Genomic DNA, 27,665 nt, shown 5'->3' with positions numbered 1-27,665 from the left:
TTATAACCTTTAATTTTGTAATTTTTTGACCTTTTTTCACTCAGAAATTAAATAAAAATTGCCGAGATGTTTACCATGGTCCCTAATATCATCCGAGAGTCAAATTGGGTCGGTGGAACCGTCCAATATACCCTTAAACGGTCATTTTACCCGTTCACAACTTGAAGTAATTTCGTAAACTCAAGCCTATCACGTACGTTTATGACAACATTTAATGATCATATATATATGGTTTCAAATGGCATTATATGACACCGAGATATATTCCCTAGGGTCTCAACACTTTTCGCCACCGGACCCCATAACCTCTAAGTTTCCTAAAAAAAGCGTGGATTATAGCCTTCAATATTGTACTTGTTTTACCTTTAAATAAAATTTAAATCACATTTTACTTAGATTAGATTAGACCTCAGAATAGTTGAACTAAGATGAAAAGAAAATAACCTAAACACTTTACTCTTCATCTTATAATAAATGCTCCATGTTTGACCTTTTACATTGTTCATATAATTAACGAAATTTGATCAGGTTGGAATCTTGTCAAGATAGAGTTTTGGAATATTAACTTTTAATAATTTTTAATTTGTTAATAAACAAAGGTTTTATCGATCAAACTGTACATTAATAAACATATCTAGTTAAAATGAAGCATTTATTTTAAATAGATAAGAAAGTACATAATATTTTTATATATATTCACCCGTTACAGCGTCATGTATGACGAGAATACAAGGCTTACTAAATTGTTAATACAAACTAAACATTCTCTAAAACAAATTTAGTAAAATTTCATCTCAAATTACCAAATAAAAATGGTGATGTTTTAAGTATAATTACTTTAATTGCATGGCTGACCTCAATTGAAAATGAGTCGGCTGGTACCTTCATCATTCTCCACCTCCACTTATGGTGCGCTTGTTAGCCCCACTTCTCTCACCTTTACGGGTCCCCTTTTTCTAACCTCTTATGGTTTATTCTACCTTTTCTTTTTTTTTTTTATTATTTTTCCTCACCAAAAAAGAAATTAAACAATTCCATTTATATTTACAATAATCATTATTTACCCTAATTAATCTTATACCGACTTTTTGTTACATGCTTTTACTTGGAGTTGGTAGCTAATTAGTTTCCTCTTTTAATTAACTTTATAATTTTAGATTTAATTTTCTAATTCATGACATATAGACCTTGGATTATATTAATAATCCTATTATATTATATACTATATAGTTTTTTGACCTATGGTTAGGTTTGTTAAATTACGGTTATTATGAAATTTTCAATTACACGAGTGGGTCATTGTGAGGGTTGGACGTAATGGTGTTATTGTCGTTTATCAATAATCCATCTGTAATTATTTCATTACTTTATTTAAGCATGGGTATAAAATTATTATTTTTTGTACCTTTAAAAATAATTCCAATTATTAATACATGTATTGCACCATGGTTATGCAATTGGCAAATCTTAATGTCGTATGAGCTAGAGGTTTAACAGTGCTTATAGATCCCTTTCAATAGATATTTAATTTATGGTGGACATTATTTATCTTCAAGTTTATTTCCAACTAGTATGGATTATTTATTTTCTTTGTATTTTAATGTATTCTCGACTATCATGTGGGATCTTAATGGACAAACTTACTCCTCCTAATTAGAGTCCGATCCTAACTTTTTTTTTTTTCCAAATATTCGTAACCATTAGATTGGCATGAGATTTCCTCATATTATGAGTTGGCTCCCTCAAAAACCACAGATTTACGCGTCATCTTGTATCAACAGTAAACGAGACTTGTATATATAATACTGAATATAAAAAGACTTAAAATTATGTGATATTGTGTATGTGTGACAAAGGGTAGTGTCCAACCAATAAACCCACCAATTTTATTGAAAGCAATGGTTGCAAAATATGTGTGCCTACTGATCTAGGACTGTTGAAATCTTAGTTCATTGAAAACGACATAACAAATTTGTTATACAAATAATTATATACTCTGTATTATATGTGACAAATTTGATTGGTTTTTCTACTAAAAACCAAGGTTTTATATATTTATGTTTGGTCATTATTCAAACGTAGAAGAAAGGTAAGGACCATAAGTTTAATTTATAAAAACTTAGGGTTATAATATAAATACTAATTATAAGGTGCAAGTTGAAACCATGAAGTGTACTGTCTGTCCCGCACCATTTAGCTTGTTATAATGGCTTTAAACAATGTCGTCGTTTCATACTTGTTATTTTGCGAGTATCTTCCTCGAAGTTATTGCATGTAATCCCTTGTTATATTAACGGTTTTAGCCTTTTTATTATTGATCTTCCTACTTTTCATTTATATATATAAAAAAAATAATTCGACACGAAACGACCCAAAACAGTACGTTTGCTGGTTGGTGTTACATATATACGGGTGATATATATTTCGTCCCATAATTTCTTTTTCTGTTCACTACGTCGTCGTGTTAAACTCCTTTAATTTTCTCAATTCCTCCTCCTTTTTATTAGTGGCTACTGAGAGCTCACACATTCGTGTGGTCGAGAAATAATAATATGAGGACTCGACGGGGAAGGCGGTCAGATCAGGTATGTCCGACCTTAGCTTCTACCAAGGGATGGATATGTTGTTTTTTTGTTCCAGGGTCGATAAATAATTTTAATGTAATTTGTTTCATTTTTATAGGCATTTTGGCCTTCCCTGGTTATGAAGAAATGGCTTAATATAAAGCCTAAGGAGTATGAATTTAGCGAGGATGATTTCGATACTGAGACTGAAAGCGAAGATGATCGTGATGGTGTGTTTTCATGTCAATTTAATTTTTCGATTTACTAGTTATTTTCGCGGTGTCTCTCTCTTCTAAGTTGGTGTTTATTTTATTGTTTTGGGAAATTTTTCAGCATTTACTTACAAGGAATCCAACCTCAAGGATGCTAAAGACCTTTTACATAGACCTGAAAGAACTCCATCGCATTCCATGTGTAGTACAGATCAAATTTCAGGTAGTAATAATTGGAATTTATTTTTAATTTTGTTCCAATTTAATTAAATATTAAAGTTTTGACAGTGTTTCAGGTATGAACAACGCGTCTGTGTTCATACCCGAAACCCGGCTATTCAACTAAGTTGAATGGCTAGCTGTTTATGAGCTAAATGAAACTAGTAATAATTATAGGAGACATGATTTTTTATTTTTTTTTCCTTTGTAATTTGCTGCATATATATAGATGCATATATATCTAAAAAAAGGAAGTTTCGCCTAAAATGTGAATTTGTACATGTTGTGACCATATGTTTGTTTCCATCTCTGTTCAGACAAATTACCTAGTGAACGTGCTTCTCAATTAAGACACAGAAGAGGAATTTCCGAAACGCTTCGAGTTGAATACATGAAAACTAAAGATGTGAGGTTAGATCATCGTCGTAAGTTTGCTCATGTTAAATTCATGTATAAAACATAGCTAGACATTATACCGTCATTTTAATAATTTTTTTTTAACATCGTCGAGTCTCAATTAAGCATTCTGTTAACATAAGTTGCCCATTATTAGAAAAAAAAAGATACACGATAAAATAATCATCTTATAAGTTAGAGGAGTTATTATATATTCTTACGCGTCGCTCCCTAACCAATTGGTATGTTATGTTATGTAGAGTGACAATTGGGACATGGAATGTAGCGGGTAGATCTCCATCGGATGGTCTTGACATAGATGACTGGCTTTGCATGGAAGAACCAGCAGATATCTATATTATTGGGTAATTTTATGAATTTTTATATAATTATGCTACTATTTAGACTGTTAATTATTTACTTTGGACAAGTATGAAATAATGAAATAGTGGTCCGGTTATACATGTGGTCCCAGTAATCTCAAAATTATAATCCTTATATCTGAAAGCATATCTTGAATTATAACTGTTCACATCTCTTATTGAGAACAAAGGGGACTTCATGTTGCGTCTTAATCTTGTGTATTTGGTGCTTCAAGTTTAGTGGTCGTTTGGTAGGACATGAGCAGATATTTGTATTTCTCTTATCGGAAGTACGATCTATTCTAGGAAGATTTAGACTTGTGTAGCATGATAAATCTGTTAAAGATCTTAATCCGATCTAATAATAATTAACCAACCATATAGTATACGTCAACTAAACAAACACTTAGGATTATACGTATATATATTGACAATGGGCAGCTTGTTTAGTAGTTGATTCGTCTTTTCATCGTATTTGTTCATTTTTAAACAAAAAAAAAATTAATTGTGCATGTGTACTATAGCATCAAGCTGTTTAAAACTATACATCCATTCACTATAATATTACCAAGTTCCGCGTTGAATTTGGAAGAATCAAATTGATGCCTAATGTCAATTGGGCTTAAATTTTATAATTAATTATGTGTCAAAGCATTTAGCTAAGCTAGCTTTGAGGCCAAATTTTCATAAACAATAAAGCATGTATTCGGCGGTGAACAAATAGATTAAAAATAGCCATTTGTCTTGCTGAGACTTGATAGAATAAATCACCAATTTTAAATACAAATAATGAATTAAATAAAATAATGAATATAAAGTTTAGTCACTTTAAATCACATGAAAGTTCATCACGATACTGACTTCTATATTTCATTTTTCTTACACCAACACATTTTTTTTCTTCATCCGGCCATCTTGTAGTAGAAAAACATATACTATAGTGAAAATCAATTATAGAATAAATTAATAGTTAGTGGTCGTTTGTAGAAAGTTTCAACATCCATAAAGGTTTAACTCCAAAGTATTATCTTTTGGTTAGAAATCAAAATATCTACTTCCGTAAAAGTTTCGTTGACCTTAGGGAGACTAGGTAAGCCACGACCGAGAGATAACATAAAAAAGATTAAAAGCTACCCATAATTATCCATTTGTAGGAAACTTTCTTGTGTAGTTATGTTAGGTGTTTCACCGTGTTTAGACCATTCTATTTTTATACATCATCAACTTTTTGCCGCCCAAAAGTAGATTTGTGTGGATAAATTCATGACATTCATATCTTTGTACCTTCTCTTAATGTTTGTATTACAACTTACAAAGTTAAAAGTGGAGGGATACCACTTTCTTCCTTATTGTTGGTAAGCACTTGAATTGGTAGTTACTCCGTAATTGTAATCAAACACGTATTATAATTGACAAAAACTAGCTTATTTGTCCCACTAATTCAATTCAATTTATTAATTAATGGCATGCTATACTTTAATTTGTTCTTGTTCCTTAGGTGTGACAACTCATGATCTTATCAATGTAAATTGTAATCAACAGCTCTTCAATTGAAGAAGTAGTGGTATACAATTTATTTAGACTAGGATTTTTTCTTAACACGTACGTGTTACGATAATCATTTTAGTGGAGACAGTCTCTCTAGAGTCTTTTGGTATGCGATAATAAATGACAATGTTACACCTAAATTTGTGAACAAACTTCAACCAACAGTTCTTGGTAATGTAATATAACTATAAATTTTCATTTTCATTCGCGTCATAAAATTGATTAGTGAATGGAAACGAGCAATATATTTATGTGTTGGATGCGTGATCACGACCCATGTTTGATTTAAATACAATTGTAACCCATGAATCTATGACGTACCTTAAATCTAAGGGGCAAAGAACTAATTTTGGGATCATTTTTTGTATGGTAATTTGCAGTTTCCAGGAGGTGATCCCCCTGAATCCTGGTAATGTTCTAGGAGCAGAGGATAACAGGCCAATTTCGAAATGGGAGTCATTCATCAGAAAAACCCTGAACAAAACATCTGAACCTGAAATAGACTACAAAAGTTACAGTGCTCCCCCTTCTCCAATCTTAAGAGCATCCTCTACCTTAGATGGTCTTGCAATTGAGGTTGATGTCCCTTCCCTCGGTCTAGCAAACGAGGAATCCTTAAAGAAACCGAACCCTGATCTTGACTTGGGAAGACATGAACTTACAGGAAAATACAGTGAGGAAACAAAGGCCTTAATTAAGAGGATTTATGGAATTGACAGTGACAGAAGGATAGATTGGCCTGGACATTCATTAGTCACAGTGCCTTCAAATGTTTCTACTTCAACTCTGAAGTTACGCCGAGTTTTGAGCAGTTCAGGAATGTCAGGAGTCTCATGGATGGGAAATCCTTTAAGTTTTGATCCTAACTTGATACCTAATAATGGAGGGTTAAAAAGGATTCATCCTAGTCTCGCGAATTTGCTGATTGAGGAACAGCCTGAGAGGTCTGAAGACTCTCATGATTCTGCATCAGATGCTTCTGGTGAATTTTCTGCAGAAGAAGATGAAGATGATTCTTTATTTGGTTTGCCAGAGGATAGTCCACCAAGTTTCTCTAATGGTAATACTCGTCGTAAGTATGTTCGAATTGTCAGCAAGCAGATGGTTGGTATATATGTTTCAGTTTGGGTTCGCAAGAAGTTGAGAAGACACATTAGCAACTTGAAGGTCTTTCCTGTTGGTGTCGGGTTTATGGGTTACATGGGAAACAAGGTAATTTAACTTGTGACTTTTGAGGTTATTATACATTCGTATTTAAAACTGACAAGTAATATTACATTGATATATAAGCAGACGAATAACAATGTGATTTTTTTTATGTGTGCAGGGATCAATATCTGTTAGCATGTCTCTGTATCAGTCGCGTATGTGCTTTGTTTGCTCTCATCTAACATCTGGGCACAAGGATGGAGATCAAAATAGGCGCAATGATAATGTATATGAGATCATTAAACGTACTCGTTTCACATCAATCGTTGAAGATAACCAGCCACATAACATTCCATCTCATGAGTAAGCATTTTTTTCTAAGCTCCATTAGTCTTGTTGGTGTTATGAGTCTGAGGTTACTGTATGTTTTATGAGATTCCTAATATGGATTCTGCTGTTGACAGCCAAATATTCTGGTTCGGCGATTTGAATTACCGTCTCAATATGTCAGACCATGAAATTAGAAAGCGTGTTGCTAACAAAGAATGGAATGAGCTCATCAACAGTGATCAGGTCAGGTTTCTGAATGAAATTTACGCAGTAATCAGCAAAACAGAACCAAATCACACACAATATCTAATACAACTGCATTGTGATTAAATATAAAACTTGAGTTGCTGATACTGACATTCTGAGTGAAAATTACAGCTTAGCACAGAGCTTCGTCGTGGGCGTGTTTTTGATGGATGGAAAGAGGGACCAATAACTTTCCCGCCTACATACAAGTATGGCATCAACTCAGATAGATATGTTGGCGAAAACCCAAAAGAAGGGGAGAAGAGGAGATCACCAGCATGGTAAGCAAACCTGCTGTCAGTCTGACAAAAAACTGTCAATCAACATATTTCAGAACTTGAGTAATTTCGTGCTTCTAATCTTTATATCAGACAACATCAGATTAGATTAGATCAGATTGATTCTGCAATACGTTTTTAATTATCGAAAAGGATCTTGATGATAACAGATGTTCTTTGCTGTTGTGCAGGTGTGACAGGATACTGTGGTCAGGAAAGGGCATAAAACAGCATTTCTACAGAAGAGCAGAAATAAAGATATCAGATCACCGTCCTGTTAGTTCCTCGTTCTCAATCGAAGTTGAAGTTTTAGACCCGAGAAAACTACAAAGAACTCTGCATTACAACACTGCAGCAATACATCCAGAGGTTTTCCCTGATGAGGACGATATCTTGTAGTGTATTCCAAAATAACAGGTAAATGCATCAGCTTGTTTTATTGAATACACGAAAATTTCAGTCCATTTCTAACTGTTTTGAAGGAAATTCTGACAATGCTGTTCTTATATGCTTGCAGGGTGAGCATTGTTCAGAAGACTAATTATGTAATGTTATACTGTAAATGGGAGAGTTCGGATCAGTGATCAGTCATCTGACTAGAGATTTTCGACATTCTCCTGGACTTGTAGGTGAAATCTGGTGCGTTGGGTGTGTGATCGTTGTTAAGGACATAAAAGAAAAAAAAAAATCATATAAACAAAGGTGTGAATTGTGAGGTATGTTGTGTAATGTTTGATTATACATACTTATATAGCGCGCAGTTCACACATCATTAGCAGTGTCGTTTAAAGCAATCAAAAATTGTACAGGAAAAAGTTATAGAAATTCTTTTGTTTTAGAAGGTAACATAAATAATGTACTTGAGTAGTATGCAGGTGCACCAGTTTTGTAAAATCTGTACTACTTGTGAGCTTGTATTATATATATATATCGTTTGTTCGTTCTTGGTTCGAGTTTCCATCGCTTTTGTTTACATTAGCTCTTCAACTCTTAGAGAGGCGGATAAAGAAAGAGAGCACTATTGCATACATATCACTCTTATCAGTTGGTGGTTATTATTTGATTACTTACTGTGTGGCTTTCAATGAAGCTCCCACTAGAAAATGCTAGGGTGGTTAGATGTGGTCACCTTACTATTGTGATTACATTTAACTATGCAAGTGGAAGTTGTTAAGTGTATTAACTCAAGTACTTTGTGTTTGAAGATCAACAACTTCACAACAACTAAGTCTATAATGTTGGTTTGTAATTTAATTAGTACATCATACTCCAAAATAAATATCATTAATTCATTATAAGGTTATTTGATGATACAAATTATATTTTGGGTACCCATCATTGTTCTCCATAAGTCTTTTATTATACTAGTACTTAGTATATTATGAGTGTGTATTTTCCGCCTGAAAATGTTACTATAGTAAAAATCAAAATGTAACATCAATTGAACCCGCTCATAGTTTTAGTGAGCAAAAGTAGAGTGATATGAGTGCGTGTGACGCTATGTTAGAGAAATTGTTTAAACAAAGATTGGTTACAAAAAGAAGTTAAGAGCAACTTGAGCACACATTTAATTACTTTGACTCAAACGTTCGGTAAAGTTAGCTATATCAAACTTTGATTCCAGAAATATTACTATATGATATGCAGGTCAGAGTACCAAGATGCAGACAAAATATACAGCACAGAAACATTATACTATACTCAATCTCAAGCCCAAGAACCTAAGCAAATCCCATCAACAATGGAGTTTGGTTTGAATTCATACATATAAGACATGTAAAACATTACAAAAACATAATTACTTTCTTCTAAAATATGTCAATTGGTAATTACTTATATACATAGCTTAAAGATCTTAACATTGATATTCCAATTAAATTCTTTTACCATTATTAAAACTGTAATGGCCTTCATGAAACTACTATTGGTAATTTTGATTGTAATGAATTACATCGAATTCTCGAGCCAAAATCTTGTGCTTGACTATTACAAGGAATCCTGCCCTTTATTGGAAGACATTGTGAGGTACGTTGTGAAGACTAAAGTGCTAAGGGAGCCTCGAGTAGCGGCTCAATTACTGAGGCTGCATTTCCATGATTGTTTTGTGCAGGTAACTTCAGGTGATAAACTCCACCTAATAACTTCAACTATTATTATTGAAGATTGAGTTATCACTAATCATTATGGGTGTCTTACTTTTGCACCTTGTTAAATTTGTTTAAGGGATGTGATGGATCGGTATTGTTGGACAGCAATGGTGGGATTGTTAGCGAAAAGGGAGCAAAACCAAACAAAGATTCACTCAGAGGTTTCGATGTCATTGATGATATTAAGGCTGCAGTAGAAAAAGCATGTCCATGGACAGTCTCTTGTGCTGATATTGTTGCTATTGCTGCTCGTGATTCCGTTGTTCTGGTACATCCTCCTCTTACCCCCTCTTTATATTTTCAACACATACATGAGCACTATATCCAATTTCAAGCTACTCTAGAACAATAACATAGGATAGAATTTAAAACTGCCAAGCTAAGACAAACTCATTTAAAACTGGACTGAATCTAAATGACCCGTTAGCCACCTCTAAATTCGACACAATAGTAGATAACCCTGCTTCACTAGGAGCTCCAAAAGAACAAGTGTATGAATTCATAATGTTTTGGTTCTTTGAAGAGAGGAGGGCCATCGTGGGAAGTTTGGCTTGGCAGAAGAGATTCCTTAACAGCTAGCTTTGATGGTGCAAACAAGTTCATCCCAACTCCAAACCTATCACTAGACGCTCTCATTGCCAATTTTAAGCAACAAGGTTTGGAAACCAAAGACTTGGTCGCGTTATCAGGTAATCCATTTGCTTAAACCATCTGAGGATTAAGTATAATTCAATGATAGTGTATGTCAAACTAACAATCAAGCAACTATTTTCGACAGGAAGCCACACTATGGGAGTGGCAAGATGCGTAAGCTTCAGGCAAAGGATTTACGATGCTGGTTTTCAAGAAAACATCTACGAAAGGTTTTCAAGTTTCCAGGAAACCCTGAGTTCAATATGTCCCAGATCAGGGAATGATAATGTGCTAACACCCCTTGATTATAGTACACCCACATATTTCGACAACCACTACTACGAAAACTTGGCAGAATCCAAAGGATTGTTACATTCAGATAATGTGCTGTTCCTTGAAGACGAAGGTGGAGACATACGACAGAGAGTTTGGGCATACGCCTCTAACAGAGAGTTTTTCTTTGATTCTTTTGCTAGTTCAATGATCAAGATGGGCAATATTAATGTTTTAACAGGGGAAAAGGGTGAAATTAGGAAGAATTGTAGATTTGTGAATACTTAAATACAAAATACTCATACTTCAAGAGTCCATAAATAGAGATTACCAACATTATTGAAGTAATTAGGAACTTGGCATTGAAACATTTTTTCTATCTTCTGAAGCAGCAAGTGTGCCATTCAAAGCATCAAGTTTACTGAAATGTTATGTTAAGGATTCATAGGCTCATATCAAGAAATTCAACCAAATTTAATCCTGTACTTCACCGAGTAAATCTCAGAAGCGCGGATAAATATGTAATCATGGCCTAAAAGTTGTTCAAATTAAAACTGGATTAATTTTGATACTTAATGAGTAAAAAGAGAATGATTTAGCCATTGAATAGACACAAAACAGCCATTTAGGGTGAATGGGTATAACGCGCACATTGGGGCTTGGCATCGTGATTGTTTGGGGAAACCCTGGGTGCAACATGCAGATTAAACAATGGTTTGCAACTAAACAATGCAAGTATGCAACTGCAAAGAAGTGTCAAAGAAATTGCCATTCGAAGAACTGAGAAGAAGAAAATGAACTAGTACAAAACTGCTAAACTATTATTATTTCAACATCATCAATAATAAAGATCTGAAACAACTTGTCTAGTATACACACAACATAAACTATGTCACACTTAATAAAAATCAATTAGAATGGTAAAAAGCATCAGAACGGATTTTCTTTCTCATCCACAGCCTAAAAGGTCTGTGTTGAAAGGTGTCCTAAGATTATATTCCAATCTCTTCACATGAAGCTCAACTATGTAGTTGCAAAACAAGTTTAAAATAGTTTCTAAAGAATGTAGATGCAACAAGAGATCGCTCAGTGGTGGCTAGTATTAATGGTTCGATTCTGCCAGCAATTGTCCTCAAGTTTAACTCAGAAGAGGGAGCTTGTTATCCTCATTGTAATCTCTTTACATCCTTTGTATAAGCCCGATGTTATTCCGTTAAGATGTTTAAAAGTGCATAAAACAATATCCAATATTTAAATTTGAAGTTCATTTAGCTCAGGAAATGAAACAGCTTTTCAATCAAGAATTTTCTGAAGCAGAACTGGCATTAAGCTGTGCTAATTCATCCTCATTGCCAAATTCATTATATTTCTAAGTTTAAAAATGTAAATTGAAATACAATCCACAATAACAATGTCCTCAATTCCATTCTATCACCAGGATTTCTAACACATAACGAAATGCCAAGCATCCATACCCATAATTACTTGCATACAATAACCAGATACAATATACATAAAAACTTGTTTTCAAAAAAAAAAAATATACATAAAAACTTAAAAGTGAAAAGCATCATCAGAAAGGATTTTCTTTCTCATTCACAGCCAAATTAGGCTGTGTTGGAAGGTGTCCTAAGATAATTTTCCAATCTCATCACATGATGCTTCACTTACAACATTATAGTATAAAAACATTTTTATAAATATTAAGAGATTGCTCAGTAGTGGCTGATATTATTGGTTCGATTCTGCCAGCAATTGTCCTCAGCTTTAACTCAGAAGAGGGAGCTTGGTATCCTCATTGCAATCTTTCAATAAATTTAATCAACCCTAAATTACTTTTTCAAAAACATTAATTTATAAGATACAAAAATGAGATAACTTGATGGGATCTCAGCATTTTGAAATTTATCAACATTAAAAATTTCAGGATTTTCAGTACTAAAAAGACATCATTGACCCATAAAGATACATCGCAATTCCTAAGTTAAGAAAAAAATGAAATTTTTATATCAAATTAAAATTTATAGGCATCAGTATCTCGAGGTTAGCATCAATAAAATTCAGACGCAAATTACCCATTTGAACGATATAGATTCCTCAGTTGCCCAGATTATTCAATTAAAGGATCAATCAAATTAATTCACCCATCAAAAAACATTTAAGTTTTTATACAACAAAAAGATAAGATTTTTACATAAAAATGAAAAGATAATTTAAGAAAAGGGGATCAGTTCTCCAAGGTGAAAAAGCATCACAGAAAATCAGACGCAAAATACCCATTAGATAAATGGGATTCATCATATACCCCCAACAATTCAATAATTAAAATTTGACACTTTATAAGCGACGATTAAATTGAAGCGAAAAAAAAAATTGAAATTTGAAGAGAAATTGACAGAAGATCAGAACCTGTTGGGATTCATTGTGTCATCAAACCCAGTAAACTGGGATCAGGGGATTGACAGACTATGAATAAAATTCTTCATCTCATTTATTTTTTTTTCCCAATTGAATTAGGAAAAATGAAACCCTAGATTTCGAAAAATACATAAAAAAAAATTTGAAAAGAAAAATCGGAAGTTAAATAGATGAAATTGAGCTCAGAACTTCTTAGAGGTTGTGTTTACCGTCATAGAAGGAATTCAGTAGAAGACCAACTCTGGACACGAAGTTTTTTCCTCATTGCTGCGAAATTTTAAAAAATAAACAGAAATTAAAGAGACAAATAATTCAGAAAATTTGAGATACAAACCAATTGTTGAATAGGGAGAAATTTGAGCTTTAGAATTGGGAGATTCAGTTGATTGATTGATTGAAATTGAAGAAGACGATTTATTTATAAACCCTAAAACCCTAAATAGAGTGAAGCGGAAACCCTAATTTGAGGTTTATGTTGGGTTTTGGGTCCGGCCTGTATGGTTGACCCCTTGCATGTTGGCCCATTAAGCTGAACTTGGTTAAGGTAAATACTTCAATCTTTGGAACCACCTTATAAAATTTTAACGGCTCGACTGCTCGAGCGTTGCACCGGGTTACCACTTGTTTAAATAGTTTCTTTATAATACTCCGTATATATTATCATCGATTATGTATGTTATGCATAAATGTTAAACATAATGTTACTTATTACGAGTAATAAAGAGTATAGAAAGATAATTTTTAACTCTCTATTGTTTGAGAAATGTTGATTTATTCCTCTTAATTTGTTTTCGAAATGCCTATCTCGTATTTCCTTTTTAATTGGTGCATGTCAGTTATAATTATACTTATATGTATAGATGAAACCAATTGTTATTTGCTAAGATGGTAAGGAATTAGATCTTGTTTTCTTGAGGTCTACTGTGCGAAACCCATCAAAAGTTTTGTTATATTAGTCTATCAATAATAGTTGGAATGATTTGTTAATTGGTAATGACGTATGTACTTAGTATAGAAGTATAGATTTAATATAGAAGTATAGAGTAGTGTGGGTTAGAGAGTTTGCAAAAGGTTAAAGTTATGGGTTAGATTGTGTTATGTAGAAGAAATTAGATTTCAATCTTTGGTACCACCTTATACAATTTTAACTAAACTACTTAGTATTTGCATTAAATATACAAGCTGTGAGACACACGCAAATTGCGTGTGCAACATAAGAAATTAATATGCATGGCTCGATTCTCTCTTTTTTTTTCCTGAATATTATCTACCTTATTCTAATAAAAAAAAATATATTAGTGGGTTTATAAATCGATGAAATCTAGAGGTTAAAAGGTAAGATTCATTATAATGTTCATGCAAATTATAATTTCCTCAAAAAAAAAAGAAAAAAAAAATTAAATTAAAATAAATTAAAGGATGGTAGTTTTTTTGTTTTTTTTTTTTAAAAAAAAGTGGTAGTTATATTTTTAAAATTATGGTAGTTTTCTTTTGAAAATTATAAAAGATTAAAGGGGTATTTTGGGAAAGTGAAATTTATCACCCAAAACCCCCTTTCACTTTATATATATATATATGTATATGGGGAAGGCTCTCGTGAGAATTTTTCTTATGTGAGAATTTTTCATATGTGAGAACACTCTTTATGTTCTAAATTTTTACTCAAATGTTCTAACTTTTAAATCTGATGTTCTAAACTTTTTCTTAGGTAGTCTAAATTAAATCAAATTTTCTAATTTAGTACTCACATGTTCTAAACCATAAATTAGTTAAGTTTATGTCATAAATTTTAAATAACTTGTTCCAAAATTTTAACTTATATGTTCTAAATTTTAAAACGTGTGTTCTAAGAATTTTAATTATATGTTCCAGATTTCAAAGCATATGTTCTATTTTTTAACTCGTATGTTCTAAATACTTTACTCACACTTTCTATATTCTATATTAGTTTGTTCTAAATATGTTTATAATCTTAAATCAGATGTTCTAAATTTTTATTCACATGTTCATAATCTTAAATCAGATATTCTAAATTTTACAAGTATGTTTAAAATTTCATAAAGCAAATTTTATAAATTTTTAATCACTTGTTCTAATTCTTAAATCAGATGTTCTAAACTTATTACTCACACAAATGTTCTAAGTTATTACTCATTTGTTCAAAATTTTAATTTGAGTCACATGTTCTAAATTTTAACTCGCATGTTCTAAATTTTTATTCACATGTTCTAAATTTTTACTCACATGTTCTAAATTTTAAATCAGTTCTCATATAAGTATGAATTCTCACATATGAAGCTATTCTCACCGGATCCCTCCCCTATATATATATATATATATATATATATATATATATATATATATATATATATATATATATATATATATATATATATATATAACTCCATTTTTTAGTTGCATCGCTGTTGTTTTTAAGGACTCTAAGCAACTTTTGAAGTAGAGAGAAGGAGAGTGAAAAAAATATATTGGGCCCATGTGGTAGGAAAGTGATAAATTTAAAGCTTTTTTTTTAGGAAAGTGATATACGAAGTAATTAAAAGAAAAACTGAGAAAATATAAAAATATTAATATTTTAATAAACTCATATAGGTCTAACAAGCTATGAGTTGTTATTAAGGTTTTTTTTTAATTTTTTTTTTTTTTATTTTTATAAGTAGTACTGTACATATACGATCAAAGTTCTTAGGAAATCAATTTATATAACACCATATACACTATCCATATAAAAACACTTAATTTCAGGTTAAGAAAATATGTTATTACTCTTCTCATATGTAGTGATTTTGTGAATGGTGACCACTTAACAATACCTAGGGCAATGTTATATCAGGAGTATACTCACTTACAAATTTACAATGGTGCATTGTTGTCAAAAGCTTTAAAAAGGATAGTGTGTAGAATTGACTTGCTAAGGTGGACTCTGGAAGACTTGGTGTGGCCTCACTGTGAATTAGCTGACTTCTCCAGGACCAAAATCAACTCAATCTAGTTGATATCCACATTCAACTTCGATAGTTGTCATTGGGCCAGATAGGGGTGAGCAAACCGGGTACCCGGTCAAAATTTTAGGACCCGGACTTGGAATTGGTTGGAACCGGGTCCTAAAATTTGGAACCGGAATTGGAATTGGTTTAACCGGGTCCTAAATTTTAGGAATTGGAATTGGAACCACCGGGTACCGGTTCCGGGTACCCACTTGTGTATGTAATTGTTAAAATAATAATACAAATTATAATTCTTATTTTAGTTAGTATCATTATTAGTGTGTAATACTTATATTTATATATGCATTAAGCTATTTGTATTCATGTTAGGTATTAATAATACTTTTTTTATTGTACAAATTAGATACATTTAACATATTTTTATTATTTAAAATTTATTTAGTTTAGGATATATTGGGTAACCGGGTACCCAACCGGTTCCGGGTCCAAAAAGTTGAGAATTGGAATTGGAATTGGTTATAACCGGGTCCTTAATTTATTACCCGGAATTGGAACCACCGGGTCCAATCTCGGTTCCGGACCCGCCGGTTCCTAACCCGGAATTTTTGCTCACCCCTAGGGCCAGATATAGGCCATACGCAATCAATGTTGAATACTTGTAGACACGTTAGAAATCTTTTGCTGCTGAGTAATTATCAAAGTTTTATTTAGCTCTATAGATAAAATTGATCTCAACGTCACAGATTATTCAAATTGCAACCAAAAATAAAACCCTGGGCTTCAACTCAAATCTAGAATTTAGCTGTAAGTGACACTAAAATATACAAATGCAATCCTAGATAATTAGGAATGCCTGTTACCAGTACCACCCAAGGGGAACTTGATCCGACAATATTTATGCTACTCTTTGTACTACATCGGATAATAGCTAGCTTACATTGACCCTGTATGTTTATGAAGGCAAGAAACTAATGAGGACACCAAAGAAACAGAAGGCACCTACAAAAGATTTGGCTCTATAGGATATGCTACTATGTTGGTGGACTGACTAATTTCACTGAAATATACTACTAACTGAGCTGTCGTCATGAACCCTCCAAATGGTTTCCCCCAAAAGGTTTGCTGTCGAAAGGACAGTCAGCTGGCGGAAGAAGTTCTGTTCTGCCACTGGAACTGTGTTTGTTATGATCACTTCCTGGAAACAACCACTGGACAATCTCTCAACTGCTGGTGGACTGCAAAAGAAACATCAATAGATCAGATTAGCAACTGGTTAAGTGGTGATATTGTGTAAGACCATGAGTGTTTCTCAAAGCATTAAACGTAATCATTTTGCAACTCAAATGCCAAGTACTGGGACAAACACATTTATAAGCGCCTAGGTACAAGTTTTCTGATGAATATAAAGCCTTGAAAATGGAGGAGCCATACGATCTGCTAGTCTTGTCAAGAAAACAACGAAGGAGAGGCAATGGAAAATAACCATTGAGGAACCAAACAACTCTGGTGAGTCGTGAGACTCGTGACTAATAAAAGCGTTGATTACAGAGTTCGCATACATCATCTAGTACTTGATTACGAGTAAAATAGGATAATTACTAACCAAGACTCACAGAGTTAAAGAACAAGCTCAGAAGAGAAAAGGCAATTCAGTGAGCCTCTTCACAAAAATAACAACACGTCAATGTAGAAAATTGCATCTCCAAAGAGGCTACAACTTTGGGCAAGGTAAGAAATGAATCAGTCGTATGCAGCATTAAGAAAATCCCAATTATCAGGCCTTTTTGGGACTAGCCAATAGTGATGAGGTGGTTTTACGACTCCACACTTAAAAAACTCTTCACAAAACAAGAAGCTCAAGTTAAAAATATAAAAAACTTTTACCTGAAAACAGCATGAGTGCAACATGCATAGACTTCTCTAGCCCCCTCTTCATGCAGCAATTCTGCACCTTTTGTAATAGTACCTACAGTCAAGATTTTCATTAGTCGTCATATAAACATAGTTTCAGATGTAAATTTAAGAAATGCCAAAATGATTTAGCATAAACCAAAATGAAAAGGCTAACCATTAGACCCAAAACCTTACAATGGTGCTATCTTCAACAAACAAAATTTGTGGCCATTAAAAAGTCATTACACCAAATATAACACTATCCAATTGCTAGTGCAGATCCCCAGACCCAATATGGCATGAACAATGAGCAATGGTACAGAAATATACTAATAAAACATGCTGTTACTGACATAGATTACTATTACATTCGGACATAGTAAAAATAGGGAAAAAAAAATAAATAAATAAATTAAATGGACATAGAAACAAAGCCCTCCAGTTTCCAGATAAGGAAAGCTAAGTAGGAAATGAGCATTGAATACCTTTAGTCACTTCTAAGTTCCAAGAAACAATAAGTCATAGGAGATATTCAAGATATTTTAACTTAGTACACAACAAAGAAGGATAATTTGTCAAGAGAGTAAGCTGAAATTTATCATGTACTCCGTAGAATACTTCTAGCAGTGAACAAAACACTATAGGTTGCTAAATGTATCCTTTTACAGAACAGCTTACCAGCAGTGTCTATCATGTCATCCAACATTACAGCAACTTTTCCTTTCACATCACCAATAAGATTCATCACCTGCCCGAAGAAATTGATATTAAAGTGCCATTAGTTACTTTCCTCTATGATAACATTCAAACAGGGTAACAATAAGAGTAGGCACATAACAATAATAAAAACAACTACGTATGAAGTAATGTATTATAGATATCGAGAACAAGAGGCATAAATTCTAATACATGAAGATGAATTTACTTTCAAACACCTCCTCAAACTCATACTATCATAGTGCTTGCCCCTAACAACTAACATGTTAAGCAACTTGTGAATAACAATAAAAGCTCACTGCTCTTATCACTTATCAAACAGAGGACTGCCAACTTCCAGAAAACAATACCACAAAGACAAAGCTAAGAAACAATTTACTAATATGCCAGATCACTAAAATTCCTATCAACACTGCTAATAAAGAAAATTACCTCAGCTACATTGTGTGCATGCCGTCTTTTGTCAACAATGGCTAAAGGTGCATCAGACAGCTTTTTGGCAAAAGCACGGGCCCTTGCAACTCCTCCAACATCAGGGGAAACTACAACCAAGTCACTTGAAGCAATACCCTTGCTGGCTAAATAATCAAGTATCACGGGCTGCATGCAAATAAATGAAAGCATCAGAAGTTGCAAATGATCGTCTCTAGATGTCACCAACATTCATCAGTGCATGTACTCAAAACCATCAATCGCGTTACCTGACAGTATACATGATCTACAGGAATATCAAAGTATCCCATTGATTGCCCAGAATGGAGATCACATGCTAGCACCCTGTTAGCACCTGCCTTTGTGATGAGATTTGCAACTAATTTGGCAGCAATGGATTCTCGGCCCTGAGTCTGAAATAAACAGGTAGACTCAGACAATATGGTTTTCTACACTTCAATCATATGAAGTACCCAACAGGAGACATCATATATTACAAGGTAAGAACCTCAAAAGATATGACATAGGAATAATGACACAAAGTAAATCAAGTAAATAAAAAACTTGACACCGGTAAATCCAACCTGCAAAGCACATCAACTGAACCATAATTACACTAATAACCAACTCAAATCACAAATATCTCTTCATTTTGATATTAAATTTCAATAAAAGTCCAACAAATATCAATAGGCAAAATAACTAAGGAGTTCACTATAGAAAAAAACAAGAATTACTTGCCTTCCTATCTGCTCTAGCATATCCAAAATATGGGATCACTGCAGTGATATTTTTAGCAGATGCTCTACGACAAGCATCTATCATAACTAAAAGCTCCATTAGATTTTCATTTGCCGGAGGGCTTGTGGGTTGAATAATAAATACATCACACCCTCTGACACTCTCTTCCAGCTGCACATAAATCTCGCCATCTGCAAAGCGTTTTATCTTCACTTTTCCCAGCTCCAGACCCATGTACCAAGCAACTTCCTAAACAAAACAAGCATCAAAATGAAATAACCGACAACATACAGTGACAAATTGGGATTATAGACACCGACATAAGCATAACTAACATTGTTTCAGCCAAACACATGAAATTTAAAAGGACAATGATATAAACTACGAACTGACCTTAGCCAGAGCAGGATTTGCCAACCCTGAAAACAGTTTCAGCCTTGTATCACTCCTATTTACAGAATTCTCCAAACGTCTCGAGTGCAGAAACTTTGGCAGAGATTGCTCGTCGAGGATTGGGATAGATGGTCGTCCATTAACCGTCTTCAACGGCTCTGAACCATTACATTTCTACAAGAGATGCAAAGGCAGTGTTACAACATATTACATATCACAAAAGCTTATCATGAATTCAACCTCAATTAACTGATTAAGCCTGTCCTGCTTCCTAATAACTAAGCTTAAAACACAATTTTAAAAAACTCGATTCGAGCCTAAACTACACACCACACAATCTAATATAACCGATATCTATACTATATATTAAAAGGCGTTCCTAAGAACGTCGAAGTGCCACGCAGTCCTTTTTTTGTTGCGCCACGTCATCTTCCCAATGTCTCATGATGCCACATCATCCCTCAAATAGTGCCACATCACCCAAGCAATCAACATTATTGAATATAAAAACATAAAGATAAGGGGAATCGAACCCTCAATCTCTTACAACAAAAATAACCATTTCACCATCTAAGCCACTTATCAAGTATATTATCAATATGTAAAAAAATTATATAAGTGCAAACCACAAGTTCAATTAAAATAAAATATACTTAAAAAAAAACTCAATTTTAGTTTGACAATAATAATTATTATACAAGTTTTAAAAATCTTTTAAAAAATTTATCGATTGCACGTCTACGACAGTAGCAACTCGGGGCAACGCCCGGGCTACTCACTAGTTTGGTAATTAAAACTAGTTTCAAACAAATACCAAATTATGAAAAGTGACATTTTTTTTTTCTAATAGTTAAAAATAATACAGTACATGTCACTATTAATTCCGAAATAAATAAGAGCAGTAAATATTATAATTCAAGAGCAGGTGTTATCATTAATTGAAGACTTAAAATATAAAGAATTTTTGTTATTGCAAAAATATAATTCAATCAGCTTCCATAACTGCAAATTTTAAAAGTAATGAAATTAATCATCAATTTAGTCGCACAAACTTGATGAAAATTATAAAGTTGAATTATAACATTCTTCAAAAAAAATAAAAAAAATATAAAAAATACCATGCATTATACCAAACTGACACCTAAAAACAAAGAAAAAATCATCAGAAATCAGATATACAACCAGAGTTCTGGATTTCAGAATTGATAACATTCATATAAATCGCAACAAAAAATAAATTGAATATATCAAAAAAAAAAAAAACAATTAAATAATAATAAAAAAAAAAGACTTACAACGGAAAACGGGAGTGAGATGCGAGAAGGCGGCGAGCGAGGAGGAGGGGCAAAAGTAGGGCAAAAGGAAGTAGAAGAAGACGAAGAAGAAGAAGATGACAAACAACGAAGAGCCATTGACGCCATTGATGAAAATTGAAGAATTAGGGTTAGAGTAGAGCGACCTTTGACATTCACGGAGGGAAAATTAAAAAAAAAAGAGGAGAGAGAAAGAAAGAGGAATTTGAATGGCGGTAGCAGTCTCTCTCTCTCTCTTACAAATTACAATTGCTGAGAGCTTTGGCTTTCTGCGGAGAGTCGGGGTGTATGTAATATGTATTTCTTGTGATGTCGTAACTTTGCGCAACTTGCTTTTCTAGGACTTGGCCCCTCTTTGCCTGCCTACTAGGAGAGGATTGAGACTACTACTATTGTATGTGGACAGGGTTAGGGTGAGCAGGTCACTGCGCCGTATATTTTATTTGACCACTTAACTAAATTCTTTTCGGTTTAGGTTGTATTGGTGTAAATGATCTATTAAAACGATTTGAACCATATGAGATCTTGGTATGGCTGGTGTAGATCTTGAGAAAAAAAAAATATCGATTTATGGGTAAATTTTATGTAGACGAGGAGATATCATTGTTGAAAGTTACGTATGATAATACTACGTATTTCGAATATCTCATCTCATAGCTTTGATGTTTTTTAGAAAAAGGGTTAAATACTATCATTTTTTTGAAAAAGGAACTAAAGATCATTTTTTCGATGTTTGTATGGACTTATTTCTCCAAGGACTCTTAGCCTTGGCGGAGCTTGAGTTGAATTAATGAAATTACCTGCTTGTAAAAAATGATATTCATGTACTTCTTAATATACTCCATTCTCTTAATATTTTTATTATTTAGGGGTTAGATGTAATAGAACGAAATTCATATAGACATTTACAACCAAAAAAAAAAAAAATCGGTAATGCTTATTGTAATTAAACCTTCAAAATACTTGTACATATTCTCAAACAATGGTTATGGAATAGTAATAAGGAATGTAAAGTCCAACTGCGGTTAATAAAAGAATCATCAAATTCATAAAAGATGCACACCTTACTATAATGCATGATGCATGCAATTTATAATTATAAACAATGACTTGTTACTATCATTATTCAAATATATACTTTTATTTTATTGATTGTGTTTTTTATTTTATTTTATTGTTGTGGTTAGGTTCTAGTTCCATTTCAATTGATGTTGTTGGGGATCGAATACGCAGTTCTCTTATTAAGGGCATGTTCACATTTACTGAACTGATTGGAGCTGAGCTGAGCTGAACTGAATAGAGATGAAATAACTATTTTATGAGTGAGGGAAATTAGGAGCTGAATTGAAGTGAACTGATTGGAGCTTAAACTAAATTTAAGCTGAAGTGAACAGGCCCTAAGTGTAGTCTCAATCACCACAGCACCAACAACCAATTGGTATATACTATGTATTATTAATCGAGTATAATAATTAATCCTACCTATGTAAAACTAACCACATGTCTTTACCTGTTAACTTAAATTTTTGGCTGACATGGTAATTATTAAATCAAAGCTCATTACAACAAAAAGTCATATATTCAAAATATTATATCAAAAGCTATCGCGGCAAGAAAGTAACAGATTCACGTCACATCCACCCTTCTCTTTTCAAATTATAAATTTAGCAGAGTATCATGTTACATCTAAATTCTAACTAAAGTAGTTGATATTAACAGTTCAACGTCGTTACCACGTAAAGATAGTAAATATCATTAACCCGCACAACTTTTAATTGTATTGAGTTAGATGATACTAGGATAGTTATCCTTTTCTCTAGTAGCTACAAAAAAAAATAAAAAAATAATTGAAGTACGTACTACGGATTAGATACATTCATACATTGATTACGAACATACATTAATCTAGAAGATGAGAAGAAAACGTAAGCATCCATCCTTTAGTTTGTTAAAAAAAGAAAACGCATTCCAGGTCTTTAACTCGTGTAAGCCTATAACTCGTGCTACATATTTGGATCGACAGAGGTGTGTTGTAAAACCATGAAAGTACACTTTTTAAAGAGACACGAGAATTTGTAAGGCAAAACACAAAACACACACGTACACCAACCATGAATTCCCCACTTGGACTTGGACTTGTTAGTGGCAACCCGAATATCATTCGGTGGTGAGGTGGGCCCATCCCACATAATATACTCTTTTTTCTATTTTCTTGGTAGTTTGCCAAGTGCTCTAAGATTACATCAATTACATGGAAATGAGAAAGCATTGTCATCTTCTTTGTGATATTCTCTAACAAATTTATCCTAGCTTCTTTAGTCAAATGGAATTAGTACTTTGTATTAATCTTAGCTTTATGGTTTTTATTCCATGATTGAATTTTGGTCTTGAATGAATGGTATGCAATCATTTGACATGAGTAAATCTCCACCGACCACGCTTGATCATGTGATGTAACGATTCGGATTGGGTTTATATATTTATCAGATCGATGTAATCATTCTGTACACTCTTAAGTGTTATTGTTTAACCAAATATGTATATCAAGACGCGACTTCGATTGAACTTGTTCCAACCTTAAACATTGATGGATGCATCGTACATCTATCTTCATTGTACTTGATCTTTATTTGCTCAGCTTGATCCATCATGATAATTATGAGTTTATGACATTATCCACTTGAGATAAGATCATAAGATTAAAGACCTAATCAGCCAAATTTGTTAATTTATTTGTCACGTATCATATATTCTTACCCCCAAACCATGAAATTTCGTGCAATTGATGACAATGCACCTAGTCATATCTATGCCCATCAATTAAAAAAAATGTTCTTTTATATGCATGCAATTAAAGTTACTTCCAATTTTAATGCTACGACTGTTCAATTTAATAAGTATTTCTCTTGATAGAGATTAAGTATTGTCACACAAAAGGTCCAGTAGTTATCAAACAAAATAAATAAAAAAAGGAAAAAAATAGAGAACAGTTTACATCAACATTAAACCTTTTTTTTTTTTTTAAAACAACTATCAACATTAAACTACTACGGAGTAAGTTAAATATTGAAAGCTACTCACAAGACTAACAAATGTCTAAAAAAACGTTTAAAACAGGTTTTGGAAAAAATATACAGGAGCATAAGAAATGTTTTTGTGTGTCATGAATGTCAATTAGTCATTTGCTGTGCTTATATTGTAGTTAAGTTTTTCAACAGTTGAACTGCATAGTCGTACATTGACAATTATTGCTACTTTGCTAGCCACTCTAGTTTTGTAGACTAGTTTTAAACTTTTAATACAAATTGTTGTTTGTGAGTGTCCTTCTAAGAAGCTTTCCAAACAAAAATGAAAAATGACTCATGATTTAAGGACAATGTTCTCCCCCTTGTATATAGGTCGCACTATGTATTACTTTTGTCCATTTGGGATCTTGGCGATTTTAAAGTTTAGCCGTTTAGGCATCTATACTGAGCTTTAGTCCCTTTGGTGCGTCACGATAGGTGTAAGCATCAACTTACACCAGTACTATGAACTGCTTACTACATAGAATAATCACTAGATTCACACAATCTCCTACTTGATTAATTGATTGACTGCTTATTATGGAGTAGCTACATATGATATCACAACAAACGCGTTGAGCTCTGGTTTGGAAATTTAGCAGTCCAATCAAATACTTCATATAATTTTGTCAACAACTCTCTTGTTTCAGGACAAAAACTAAGCCTCTTGGATATAGAGAATTCTCATCCATTTTTAAGATGATCACTTCAGCAGGAAAAAATCGATTGCCAGTCAGTAGAGTGTAACACAATTTTGAATAGTAAGCTGGAATACCACAAATGCTATGCCTTTCTAAAGTATACAAATGCAGGCTACGGCTCCAATTCTCATTTTCTTCATCTTTACCCCTCACTCTCACACCACCCTACCTCTAGAGAAAAAACAGAGCCATGTACATCAAAATGGAGTGTGTATACGAAGTATATCACTTCAATGTTAAAAGGATACCTTGGAGTGGCTGGAAAGCCTTGCTGAAGAGGTTTTCTAGTCTCTGCAGAATACCCCTCCACTGATTAACTCCTCTTACCACTCTCAAGCCAGGTAGTTTAAGGCTCCCCTGACGATTGGTTTGCTGCCCCTTCACGAGACTGCAATGAGAAAAAGCCATCAATACTCTAGAAGTTTACAGGCTGATAAAGTGATAAACTCATCTGTAAGAACAGCCAAATCCAACTCTTTGGATAAGGGACATCCAGACATGTATGGAAATCTAAGCCAAACCCAGTAGCATAAGTTCAACCCAGATATCACAATTAAATTCTAAAGAATGACCCCGTGATTTTCATCATAAAAGCATAATTAAGAAACCAATTTAAAGTGGGTGGCAGGGGGAAACAAAGGTGAGATGACTTGACTTACCTGTTCAGAGGGTTGAGAGGAAGACTTGAGCTGGGAGCTTTCCATGTTTGTGAGCAGCTGAGTAACAGTATTTAAATGCGGAATGCTGCATACATGTAAACCAACAAGATGAGGAAACACAGAGAGGATGCCCAATGATCAATTGATAGATACAAAAGGTCCAATTCCTTGAAAAAACAGAGGCGAAATTATAAGATACAAAACCTCTGCAAACCATTTTCCATATATGCATCAAGTGAGGAAATTACTAGTGGCAGCTGCTGCAACACCTGCATCATTTCTTAAGTGACTAAGAATGAAATTTGAGCTTAGGCACTTCTGCTTACAAGAGTCTTATACGTAGTAGATGAAACAACATACTTGTCCTGTATTTTTTATGGTATCTGTCTTTGCCAAAAGGTTCTTGGGAAGCTTTGCCAGGTGAGCCTACACATAAACAAAATCAACATAACTAACCAACTTATATGCTAGAATTGACAAAACTATGTTAAGGTTTTCTGTATCTCAATTTCACTAGTATGATTAAATGCACATGACTTAACCAGGCGCAACCTTTGGTACATTTCCAGCATAAACCCCCAAAAAATTGTACGTAAATGCTTCCTATACCTCATAAACTAGGGGAACATCCTTTTCCTTACTCTACCTAGGTTTTGAAGTGTCTAATGCTACTTTCAGGTTAATTATACTTTCTCAAAAATAATTCAACTTGATTTATTAATATCCTTAGTCCTTACTTCAACTTACTCGTATCTCATATCATCCTTCCACATTGCGTCCATTGTTGCTACAATCCACCGAATCAATGCAATAGAACTACAGTATAATTCTTCATTGACTCCATTCTCATGATTCAGCAAGTGTTCGTATATACAGTAATGGGCTAATGACTTAATCTGTAGGTACCCTAAAGGCTAAACTAAGAGGTTCATTCACCAAAACGAAAAACACAATCCAGTTAGGGTATTAGTTATGCACAATACCGTATGTACAAACCAATGAACAAACATAACAATATAGGCTTCTAGCAAGCAAAAGTGCAAAAAAAACCAACTTTCCCACACGATCAAGTAGGAGTAGATTTCTTTTTACTCCATAATTCATTGATATCCTACTCAGGTTATCAATTTCTTGGCCTAAATTGGACCCTTATGATACATTTCTCTATCCAATAATCTAATTCCGGTTTATGTTCGATCACCATTGTGTGTTCATCCATATAATCAATTGATACATGAAGAATAAAACACCATTATATATCACCTAACACTCAAAATATAATAACTTTGATAACTTCGCTTAGTATTAGAGCGAATAGCAAACAAAAATTTACTTTGATCACCTGGGTCTCCGCCTTCCAAATTATTAGAAGCAAATCCACATACTTAGCTAAAATCAAGATTCAAGAACAATGTATATAACATGATCAATCCTAAAAACAGTCAAATAAAGATTAAAAATTTCAGCTCCAAAACCCTAGAAAATCAAAATTGGGGAAAAAGATAAATTACCCTCCTAACAATAAATGATAGCATGAATTTGTCAGATTCATGGAAATAACTGGAATTTTCCAGAAAAACAAAACAAAAAGGAAGTATATAAGATAGAAGATGAGTTGAAAAGAAGAGAGAGAAATGCCTGAGAAGGAGAAGAATTCTGCATAAGTTGGAGAAGATTGGAGGTTGATTGAATTGACTGTGAAATCTGATCAGCCACTGTTGCTTTTGCCGTCCCTTCTCTACTGGTTCGTCCTCTTCCTCCCGTCGTCGCCATTTTCACTTTTGTTCTTGTTTCTATTAGGTTTCTTAATGTTTCTCTTTGAAATTGTCTTTTCTTCACCTACTAGGACAAAAATTCATTACTCGTAATATTTTTCCCCTCTTTTATGATCTAAGTTAATTGAGGTCCTAAACAATTGGAATAGAAAATGCTAGTTGCCCTTGGAGTGGTTTGGCTAACTAATCGTGTGTTGTCAACTTATCACGCTGTCTTTGACCGTATGCATGTACG

At 33.4% G+C, this 27,665-nt stretch overlaps 4 protein-coding genes, 1 long non-coding RNA gene and 9 other non-coding genes across 14 annotated transcripts; 2 read left to right on the top strand and 12 right to left on the bottom strand.

Annotated features, from left to right (window-relative positions):
- Positions 1-2,148: 2,148 nt before the first annotated feature.
- On the top strand, positions 2,149-8,264 carry LOC145596644 (type I inositol polyphosphate 5-phosphatase 2-like). The gene is made up of 11 exons (XM_081652855.1): positions 2,149-2,585; positions 2,683-2,794; positions 2,898-2,999; positions 3,313-3,406; positions 3,652-3,756; positions 5,682-6,513; positions 6,629-6,813; positions 6,915-7,023; positions 7,159-7,307; positions 7,496-7,721; positions 7,822-8,264. Exons 1-10 carry the CDS (start codon positions 2,553-2,555, stop codon positions 7,701-7,703), a joined length of 1,929 nt encoding a protein of 642 aa, XP_081508981.1. The 5' UTR covers positions 2,149-2,552; the 3' UTR covers positions 7,704-7,721; positions 7,822-8,264.
- A 943-nt stretch (positions 8,265-9,207) lies between these two features.
- On the top strand, positions 9,208-10,645 carry LOC145599023 (peroxidase 20-like). Its single transcript, XM_081655435.1, has 4 exons — positions 9,208-9,414; positions 9,528-9,719; positions 9,975-10,140; positions 10,230-10,645. Exons 1-4 carry the CDS (start codon positions 9,208-9,210, stop codon positions 10,643-10,645), a joined length of 981 nt encoding a protein of 326 aa, XP_081511561.1.
- A 158-nt stretch (positions 10,646-10,803) lies between these two features.
- On the bottom strand, positions 10,804-10,891 carry LOC145599981 (small nucleolar RNA U36a). Its single transcript, XR_014104221.1, has one exon. It is a non-coding gene; the product is annotated as a small nucleolar RNA U36a (small nucleolar RNA).
- A 266-nt stretch (positions 10,892-11,157) lies between these two features.
- LOC145598309 (uncharacterized) lies at positions 11,158-13,376 on the bottom strand. The gene is made up of 2 exons (XR_014103532.1): positions 12,985-13,376; positions 11,158-12,887 (listed from the first exon to the last, which is right to left on the bottom strand). It is a non-coding gene; the product is annotated as an uncharacterized LOC145598309 (long non-coding RNA).
- Positions 11,440-11,537, bottom strand: LOC145599838 (small nucleolar RNA R30/Z108). Its single transcript, XR_014104096.1, has one exon. It is a non-coding gene; the product is annotated as a small nucleolar RNA R30/Z108 (small nucleolar RNA).
- On the bottom strand, positions 11,624-11,715 carry LOC145599954 (small nucleolar RNA Z223). Its single transcript, XR_014104195.1, has one exon. It is a non-coding gene; the product is annotated as a small nucleolar RNA Z223 (small nucleolar RNA).
- LOC145599962 (small nucleolar RNA snoR31/Z110/Z27) lies at positions 11,924-12,020 on the bottom strand. The gene has a single exon (XR_014104202.1). It is a non-coding gene; the product is annotated as a small nucleolar RNA snoR31/Z110/Z27 (small nucleolar RNA).
- LOC145599837 (small nucleolar RNA R30/Z108) lies at positions 12,069-12,166 on the bottom strand. The gene has a single exon (XR_014104095.1). It is a non-coding gene; the product is annotated as a small nucleolar RNA R30/Z108 (small nucleolar RNA).
- Positions 12,380-12,467, bottom strand: LOC145599967 (small nucleolar RNA Z101). Its single transcript, XR_014104207.1, has one exon. It is a non-coding gene; the product is annotated as a small nucleolar RNA Z101 (small nucleolar RNA).
- Positions 12,577-12,667, bottom strand: LOC145599966 (small nucleolar RNA Z101). Its single transcript, XR_014104206.1, has one exon. It is a non-coding gene; the product is annotated as a small nucleolar RNA Z101 (small nucleolar RNA).
- On the bottom strand, positions 12,756-12,848 carry LOC145599977 (small nucleolar RNA snoR14). Its single transcript, XR_014104217.1, has one exon. It is a non-coding gene; the product is annotated as a small nucleolar RNA snoR14 (small nucleolar RNA).
- Positions 12,954-13,045, bottom strand: LOC145599975 (small nucleolar RNA U61). Its single transcript, XR_014104215.1, has one exon. It is a non-coding gene; the product is annotated as a small nucleolar RNA U61 (small nucleolar RNA).
- Positions 13,377-16,466: 3,090 nt separating the features above from the next.
- On the bottom strand, positions 16,467-21,519 carry LOC145596512 (ribose-phosphate pyrophosphokinase 2, chloroplastic). Its single transcript, XM_081652690.1, has 8 exons — positions 21,213-21,519; positions 19,918-20,091; positions 19,525-19,773; positions 19,053-19,196; positions 18,784-18,951; positions 18,313-18,382; positions 17,626-17,707; positions 16,467-16,976 (listed from the first exon to the last, which is right to left on the bottom strand). The coding sequence occupies exons 1-8, from the start codon at positions 21,336-21,338 to the stop codon at positions 16,796-16,798; spliced, it is 1,194 nt and encodes a 397-aa protein (XP_081508816.1). The 5' UTR covers positions 21,339-21,519; the 3' UTR covers positions 16,467-16,795.
- A 3,448-nt stretch (positions 21,520-24,967) lies between these two features.
- Positions 24,968-27,585, bottom strand: LOC145598679 (tobamovirus multiplication protein 2B-like). The gene is made up of 5 exons (XM_081655058.1): positions 27,294-27,585; positions 26,016-26,081; positions 25,860-25,924; positions 25,656-25,740; positions 24,968-25,384 (listed from the first exon to the last, which is right to left on the bottom strand). The coding sequence occupies exons 1-5, from the start codon at positions 27,426-27,428 to the stop codon at positions 25,343-25,345; spliced, it is 393 nt and encodes a 130-aa protein (XP_081511184.1). The 5' UTR covers positions 27,429-27,585; the 3' UTR covers positions 24,968-25,342.
- Between the last annotated feature and the right edge of the window lie 80 nt (positions 27,586-27,665).

The sequence above is a fragment of the Chenopodium album genome, chromosome 20 (assembly GCF_948465745.1).
Source record: "Chenopodium album chromosome 20, dcCheAlbu1.1, whole genome shotgun sequence".
NCBI classification, from domain to species: domain Eukaryota; kingdom Viridiplantae; phylum Streptophyta; class Magnoliopsida; order Caryophyllales; family Amaranthaceae; genus Chenopodium; species Chenopodium album.
This window is presented reverse-complemented; position numbering and strand designations above follow the sequence as displayed.